The sequence below is a fragment of the Oncorhynchus keta genome, chromosome 19 (genome assembly GCF_023373465.1).
Source record: "Oncorhynchus keta strain PuntledgeMale-10-30-2019 chromosome 19, Oket_V2, whole genome shotgun sequence".
Classification (NCBI taxonomy): Eukaryota; Metazoa; Chordata; class Actinopteri; order Salmoniformes; family Salmonidae; genus Oncorhynchus; species Oncorhynchus keta.
This window is the reverse complement of record NC_068439.1, coordinates 27,222,680-27,231,593: the sequence shown is the minus strand read 5'-3', so window position 1 is coordinate 27,231,593 and position 8,914 is coordinate 27,222,680. Positions and strand designations below refer to the sequence as shown.

Genomic DNA, 8,914 nt, shown 5'->3' with positions numbered 1-8,914 from the left:
TACTCATTCCAGTGTTTTTCTTTATTTTTTACTATTTTCTACATTGTAAAATAATAGTGGAGACATCAAAACAATGAAATAACATATATGGAATTGTTTAGTAACCAAAAAAGTGTTAAACAAATCAAAATATATTTTATCTGAGATTCTTCAAAGTAGCCACCCTTTGCCTTGACAGCTTTGCACACTGGTGATATTTATTTACAACGTTTCGACCCTTAGGTCTTCATCAAGCATCCATATCCCAGGTGGGGGTGGAATGTCCTATATATAGGGGCAGTACTCAGTGACATCACATCCTGAAACAGGAGGTAAATAATGTATGACAGTTTCATAATTTTAACACTCAATGTATCAAAATATATGATCATACACAGGGAATGTGATCAATATTTACAGTAATATACATACACATACAATATTCAACAAGGATTGTTTTTAAAACAATTTGGACATATTGAAACTATAAAAACGGTTTCAAGTCAAACTCCTCGTTAAGGCCAAGAGGAGACAGTGTGTTGAGCCTGTGGATCCAGAAAGATTCCATTTGAAGAAGTTTCCTCTCAATGTCCCCTCCCCTGCATGACATCTTGACCATTTCTATTCCAATGTATCTCAGAGAACCAATAGGAAGTCCAGCTTGTACAAAATGAGCAGCAACAGGATGTTTTGTCTCACCTGTCCGTATATTGCTGCAGTGCTCACTGGTCCGTGTCTTAAGGCTTCTATGGGGTTTCCCTGTGTAAGACGGGCCACAAGGACATTTCAACATGGAAATAACAATGGTGGACATGCAGGTAATCAGACCCTTGATGTTAGATCTTTGTCCTATGTGGGGGTGGGTAAATGAGTTGCATTTGTACATGAAGCTGCAATGAGCATGTTGGCCACATTTGTAATTATCCTCCGGAACCTTGTCCACTAAAGTTTCCCTTTTCTCTGGTGGATAATCAGATTTAACCACAACATCTCTCACATTTGGGGGTCTTTTAAAGATCATACATGGGGGATATTTAAAAATGGGTTTAAATTGTGGGTCAGTATGAATAATGTACCAGTGTATCCTGATAATGTCCTTAAATGCCTTCCCCAATGGTGAGTGTTGGGTAAAGCATGATGGAAGATGTGCTTTTGCTTCAGCTTTTGGTTAAAGGCTTTCCAACTGTGTTAGTCCTTCAAAACAATCATTGGCATGTTTTACCCAATTGTCTTAGTACCCCCTTTCCTTAAACCTTTGTGTGAGGTCCGTGATCTGTTTCTGATAAGAAGTATCAGAGCTGCATATTCTTCTGATGCGACTGAATTTACTTTTCGGGAGGCTTTTTAATAAGTGGACGTGGATGAAATCTGTCACCTCTGAGGAGGGTATTCCTGTCCGTATGTTTCCTATAGAGATCTGTCGAGAGGGTGGTTTTGTCCATAATAACCATCACATCAAGAAAACAGATTTGTGATAGGTCATAGTTAATGGTGAAGGTGTTTAGAGAGTTTAGAGTCATAGAGTTTAGATAAGCATGGAATTCCAAAAGTTGTTCCTGGGTCCCTGTATGGATCGCAAAAATGTCATCCAAATATCTCCGAATTAGGAGAATATTGGAGAGAAAGGGGTAAAGGTCTGGATTCAGCACCACCTGTTTTTCAAACATTCCTAGATATAGGTTTGCATAATTAGGAGCCATAGTACTCCCCGTCGCTCTCCCTTTGGTCTGGAGGAATGTCTCCTCTGAAAAGAAGACAGTTGGAGGTTAGTGGTGATTACCTGCATGTCCACCATTGTTATTTCCATGTTGAAATGTCCTTGTGGCCCGTCTTACACAGGGAAACCCCATAGAAGCCTTAAGACACGGACCAGTGAGCACTGCAGCAATATACGGACAGGTGAGACAAAACATCCTGTTGCTGCTCATTTTGTACAAGCTGGACTTCCTATTAGTTCTCTGAGATACATTGGAATAGAAATGGTCAAGATGTCATGCAGGGGAGGGGACATTGAGAGGAAACTTCTTCAAATGGAATCTTTCTGGATACACAGGCTCAACACACTGTCTCCTCTTGGCCTTAACGAGGAGTTTGACTTGAAACCGTTTTTATAGTTTCAATATGTCCAAATTGTTTAAAAACAATCCTTGTTGAATATTGTATGTGTATGTATATTACTGTAAATATTGATCACATTCCCTGTGTATGATCATATATTTTGATACATTGAGTGTTAAAATTGTGAAACTGTCATATATTTTTTACCTCCTGTTTCAGGAAGTGATGTCACTGGGTACTGCCCCTATATATAGGACCTTCCACCCCCACCTGGGATATGGATGCTTGATGAAGACCTAAGGGTCGAAACGTAAATAAATATCACCTGGGAGCATGACCAGCAGTGTGCAGCGTTTTGCTTTCTGTTTTCCATGAGTCTGCCTACAACTCCATCACCTGTGGAAAGTGCCTGAATGTGTGTACTGTCTGTTCTTCAGTGTGAGAGGGAGGGGTTGCCCAATTTTCCAACTCTGTGTGCTACTTTCTTTGTCCCTCAGAGGGTGCACCACTCCACGACATCTACATCCGTTGAACAATTTCCTTTCTTCGCTTTCACAGCATATTCCTATCGGTGAAAATAAGAAATTCACGTTCCACCAATAAAGAAAATAGTTTTAATATATCAAGCCATAATCACACACAAGTATTGTCATATCATACCATACATCTTGGTTTTATAAACATGACGGTTTGATTTACAGTCAATTTAAACGAGAGCGTGCTCTGATAGAGCAGCATGTACCAGAGTGTGTAGTTGATTTACAGCACAATCATTTATGAGGCACTAGACAGTGGGCTTGGCAGTGCAATTTTCTACATACCCTGGGGTAGAGCTTTGCTTTGATGTTCCACGACAATAGCATTCTTTGGAACAAATGTTATGCTGATGGCACTAATACTGTGACATACATTAAATAACATTATGTTTCTGTAAAGTACGGTAGGAGTACCAGATCACACTGCGCGTGGCAAAATTCCGCAAACTTTCCCAAATGTCCCAGGATTTCCCAGAAATCCTGATCGGAGGATTCTGAGAATTTCTGGTTTACGATTTCACTTCTGATTTAATCTTAAAACAGGGATTTCCGGAAAACCTGTGAATTTTGGGGAAAACGACCGTAATTTTGTAACCCTCTTCAGATCACACTCCTGCCCTCCTTTGAGCTCCCTTCTTCCTGGACAAATGAAATTGGCACTGTCAGGTACAATACAGCTACAAAACCACGATGTGAAAACAGACATTTTATTATGGTAACTTACAATAACTTTGACTAACTATCCATATTTTGCACAAAACAAAACTCGGCATCAGACACCCCTTCCACTTGTCTGTAGGAATGACTGGATGAGAAGCGGACCAATAGCAGAGGACTGAAAAAGACCAACCGGTTAGCGGCGCTTGTCGTAGTTCTGTAGTGCGTTCCACTCATATGAATCTGTAGTTGAAGAAAAAGCTTGTAAATAACACAGCACAGTTTATTTTCAGATTGTCATTTTAAGCACAGATCCAGCAATTATTGTGGATTTGTAACCAGGCCATATAAGAACAGCTCGGTTTGATAAGTCGTGTAAAAAGCTCATATGAGACCCTTACCTGGTTTCTCTTGGCTCCTCTTACCCATCAGTCCAACAAAGGAGTTAATTTTATGCCCTGAAAGAGAAGATAAGAGAGGAGAAAAAGGTGTGAGTTTCTTCCTGTAACAGTTAAAACCATTGTCACTGCAATTACAGACAGCGAGTGATGCAGTGACTAGTGTGCAGAACAAAAAGGCGTGAGTTCTTCCAAAAACTGCCAATATTATTTACACCATAACCCTAAACTAAACCTAGCCCTAACCTTTACCCTTACCTTTATTCTAAACCTAACCGTTACCTTAGCAAGCGGTTGCTTATCAACAGATAGTGTGTTGATAGTATGACCATGTGTAGATCATCTATATGGGAATATCCATATAAAGTGTGACCCATCATTTTTTGTTAATGATGCAATGCCTGGTGTATAACCTCGATGGTGACAGAGTGTGACCTCTCCTACTGATCTCTAGTATCGTACAAATTGACTGACGGACTCCATCCCCTTGCCCTAGTGACTGAGGGATAGAGCGGCGCCCACCCACAGGTTTAGGAACGAAGGGTTGTGATTGGAGATTTTTTCCTAAGAGGGCGGGGATAGGATGTACGTACTGAGGGGACATTTGCGTCCCAGACTGACTGTTGTCTCTGTCAGCCTCTGTCAATCCCCCTAATGGAATATAATATAAGGGTGGAGGGAATGGGGATACGGGGGAGTAGTGGGGTTATAAAACTCTGTGTGAGACCCCTGGGATACCCTATCTGTCAACCCACCCATCATACTCATTCAAATTAAGTGGGGTAAACTCAAATGTGATCAATTTACTTAAATGCTTCAATATTCCCATCAGAAATATGGGAATCATGACGATCATAAAGGGACGATGGCATCATGTGCATCTTCCATTGGTGGTCTAGTCACGAGTCACTTCACAATTGTCCCTCCGGACATCATAAGTGCTTGGCCCCTTGCTGTGTGTAGCATACTATATATATCTTAAAATGTATAGATCATATTATATTTATATATATGCACACTGTACAATGTATATATTATATTATAGGTTTGTGTCAATGGAAGGGTGAGCTGCTCGGAACCATCTTTCCATCATCAGCGTAACCAATATAATTGAACGCCTAAATGTCCTTGGGGCATTGATCGAAGCACTCGCTCTCTTCCTCTCTCTCCCCCTTTCTCTCCCCCATCTCTCTCCTTCACTCTCTCTCCATCACTCTCTCTCTCCTTCACTCTCTCTCCCTCTATCTCTCTCCTTCTCTCTCTCTATCCTTCACTCTCTCTCTCTCTATGCCTGTAATGACTGACATAGTCATGCCTGCATCAAGGCTCCAGCAACACGTTGGTCTACACGTATTTATGACATACTTGCTGCCTCATATCGCTGAGTGGGGGAGTCATTAAGGAAATGCCTCAATGACTGAACAGAGGGGAGACATAGCGAGGGGTCTTCATGGCAGAATTAAGACTATGTATCCTAGCGAGGGACTAGAGTTGTCTTCAAGGCAGAACTAAGACTACCACCTACTGCATCTTAAAATCCCATCAAACGACCTGTTAGCTGTGTGGGTTGTGATTTAATTAAAACATTTGTCAGGTTTATTTTCCGGTCTCTCTCTCTCTTTCTCTCTTTCTCTCTCTCTTTCTCTCTCTCTCTATCTCTCTCTCTCTCTCTCTCTCTACTTTTATTTACCATTATGCAAAAATAAATATAATTATTCAACCCCTGCATTTTGTTAGTTTTTTGCTGCTGGGCAACATGTGGTTTGTGTTCTCCCTCCCATGAATGATAATGAGGACCTGTTGGCCTATGGCACTGGATATGTGACACCAGCCTGTCTTCTCCCTCACACCCCTCTTTTCACCCCACCTCTCACATCATGTCACCACTCTGGTTAGCACGACTCCTCTCGCCCACATAGGAGTACTGGTGAAATACAGTTGAGGTACAGGGGAAGTACAGGTGAAGTACTGGTGAAATACAGGTGAAGTACTGGTGAAATACAGGTGAAGTACAGGTGAAGTACAGGTGAAGTACTGGTGAAATACAGGTTAAGTACAGGTGAAATACAGGTGAAATACAGGTGAAGTACAGGTGAAATACAGGTGAAATACAGGTGAAGTACTGGTGAAATACAGGTGAAGTACTGGTGAAGTACTGGTGAAATACAGGTGAAGTACTGGTGAAGTACAGGTGAAGTACTGGTGAGGTACTGGTGAAGTACTGGTGAAATACAGGTGAAATACAGATGAAGTACAGGTGAAGTACTGGTGAAGTACAGGTTAAGTACAGGTGAAGTACAGGTGAAGTACTGGTGAAGTACTGGTGAAGTACTGGTGAAGTACAGGTGAAGTACAGGTGAAGTACAGGTGAAGTACTGGTGAAATACAGGTGAAGTACTGGTGAAGTACAGGTGAAGTACTGGTGAAGTACAGGTGAAGTACTGGTGAAGTACTGGTGAAGTACTGGTGAAGTACAGGTGAAGTACTGGTGAAGTACTGGTGAAGTACATGTGAAGTACTGGTGAAATACAGGTGAAGTACTGGTGAAATACAGGTGAAGGACCTGTGTCATCCCTAATCCCCCCTACTCATTGAGTTAACTCATCACATTTCATCACTTGTCACATGGTCTACCTGGCCCATGTGCAAATAAAGCCATCATCACTTGGGTTGATGTCACAATAGATTTTCCCCAACTTTGCCAAATGTTCTGATTGGCTTCCCCTGCCTGCCTTACACACTGCCCACACAGTCCCTTTCCATTTGTAACATAATGGCAGAAAAAATCATTATAACTCAATCATGGCTTCATTTGTTGGTATGCATGGACAATTGCAACATTTCCTGGGAAATGTTCTCCAAGATTAATTTAAAAGATGAATTAAGTAATTATTAATACGTTTTTCACTTACTTTTTCGGGTTATCTGTGGATTTGCTGTTGGAATAAAGGGGGGACTTCAGTCAATGTAGGCCTATAATTATCTAATTTAAGAATGTATGAATACGCTTAAAAACGTGCATAAATATATTGATATACAATATGTAATTATTAAAGGCATTAATAATGCATATCAATATTGGCATTTCATTTCAATAAACGGGAAAGTGCCTTCAAGAGCGTGAAGGGTGAGGACAGGGCGAGGCGCGAGGAAGCACAGTCTTACCGGAGGAGCGTTTCCCCATTAGGCCAAAGAACTGATGCGGCCTCGGTTTCCGCGTCATTCTCCGCAGTATCTCTCCGAATGGGTCAGATGACAGCCACTCGTCCTGCACGAGGGAGAAAATCTAATTAATGCAACATTAGACACCAGAGAAGGGAATAGGACGAGGGGTGGGGAAACTGACTCCCTTATTGCCTTCCAACCTATACCTTCGCGTAAAATATTGTACACTTGTAAAGCACTAGATCTAATCTCGCAGAGCAATCAATATAAAACAGTAAAGACACCCCCGTGTGAACTTTTATATCCGACCTATTTTTATCTGACGGGGTTGCCTACAGGTCAGCATTAGTCTAAGTAGTAGTCCAACCGCTGCTATGGCTAATGGACCATGCACATGAAAGTGCCCATCAATTAACCAATTCAGTGGGTTCCTTCCCTATTGTATAGCCCCCCCTAGCTTTGTTAAAACGCTTTGCGTAACCTGCTGAATGTTCCCAAACCGACTGCAGATGATGAGAAATAAGAGCCCCGCCCGGAGACTTGGCAGTCGCCCAACCCGCAATGTCAGAGGGAGAACGTGCGCTACATGTGAATAGAGCTTCATTCTGGGACTAAGGTAATGGTGGAAGCACACTGAGCTAAGAGCTCATACTTTATCCCCATTGAATCATAATACATCTTTCACGGACATAGAATTAGTGTTGCTGGTAGAATGTGTGATGTTTTGTCTGTATACATGCGTAATTACGCATGACCAAGCTCTCCAAACAGGTGACTTATTTTATAAAAGCATACAAATATTTTACATTTTATTTTATTTTATTGAAATTGGTTGAAATTCCATTCAATAATTTTGATGAAACAAAACACAAGGCTGTGCCATCCAATTAATAAAGTATTTTCCCCATAGTTAAGCAATCCTACATTTTCCCATGTCAATTTTTTACAATTCGTTTAACAGGCGATTCTAACAAACAATTGTCCTAACATATTTTCTTGTCTTACATCAAATCATTAATGCCTACCGTAATTTGATCGTCCATCCAATAATCAAGATCTTCCTTTGGACCAATTTCTTCACTAAAAACTTGGGCGATAGCAAGAAAAGCTATCACAAGCGGTAGCAGTAATTTCATGATGCAGCAATCTGTTGCGTGCAACTCTTCAGCCGTTTAAGTCTTCTTTCTTCGTTTTTTTCGATTTTCAAAAATAGAAATAGGCTGTTCGGTCACTTGTAAACTGAGTATAAATGTTTTTTAGCCACTCTCTATGACTTTTGAGAGCTCGATGTTGACACCTGCGGAAATTGGTATCTTCTCTCCATATAAGTGCCTCAAGCGTGCACAAAAATGATATGTTCCCTCCTTGGTTGCAACCTCGCCTCAGTTCTATCTCTGCTCCAGTAAGCGAGCTCTGCTGCTCTTTAATGCCTTCACTTTGGTCCTGTTGTGTCTTTGTGACCACACGGCACTAGGTTATATAGCAAGGGATAGAAGGGTGACAGGTATCTAATTCGCTTTATATCAATTAAGCAAGTACATTTACTTGACAGGTACTTCCTCTGAGCTGTGTGATGACTAATATCCGTTGTGATATTTTGCATATGGTCAATATTACTTTCAAACGTTCCCCTATGACCCTCCTTGGCACTCAGTGTATTGTTCCCGTTGTAATCGGACTGTCCAAGTGAAGCGAAGGAAGTAAGTGAGTCTGATGACGCACTGAAGTTGAAGGTTTCACGTAAGTCTTTAAGACCTGTCCTACGCCAAAGCAAAAAAAGTTGATTTGCATCTTACTCATCAGTGGAACATGTTTTTCTTCACATTGACAATAGTTTGGATTCTGAAAGTCACTTTTCTAAAAATGAATCATTGGAAATTGAATCATTATAATTGAGCATAGCCTTGCTATTTAGAACGGCTGCCGTAGGCAGACCTGGCTCTCAAGAGAAGACAGGCTATATGTACTGCCCACAAAAAGGAGCTGGAAACTGAGCGGCACTTCCTAACCTCCCGGTCAAATGTACGACTATATTAGAGACACATATTTCCCTGAGATTACACAAACCCACAAAGAATTCAAATACAAACCCAATTTTGATAAACTCCATATCTATTGGGT

The 8,914-nt window shown here is 41.1% G+C and overlaps 1 protein-coding gene across 1 annotated transcript; it reads right to left on the bottom strand.

The window, feature by feature from the left end:
• Positions 1-2,637: 2,637 nt before the first annotated feature.
• On the bottom strand, positions 2,638-8,506 carry LOC118398019 (protachykinin-like). The gene is made up of 5 exons (XM_035792962.2): positions 7,819-8,506; positions 6,794-6,896; positions 6,541-6,564; positions 3,632-3,688; positions 2,638-3,473 (listed from the first exon to the last, which is right to left on the bottom strand). The coding sequence occupies exons 1-5, from the start codon at positions 7,927-7,929 to the stop codon at positions 3,427-3,429; spliced, it is 342 nt and encodes a 113-aa protein (XP_035648855.1). The 5' UTR covers positions 7,930-8,506; the 3' UTR covers positions 2,638-3,426.
• Between the last annotated feature and the right edge of the window lie 408 nt (positions 8,507-8,914).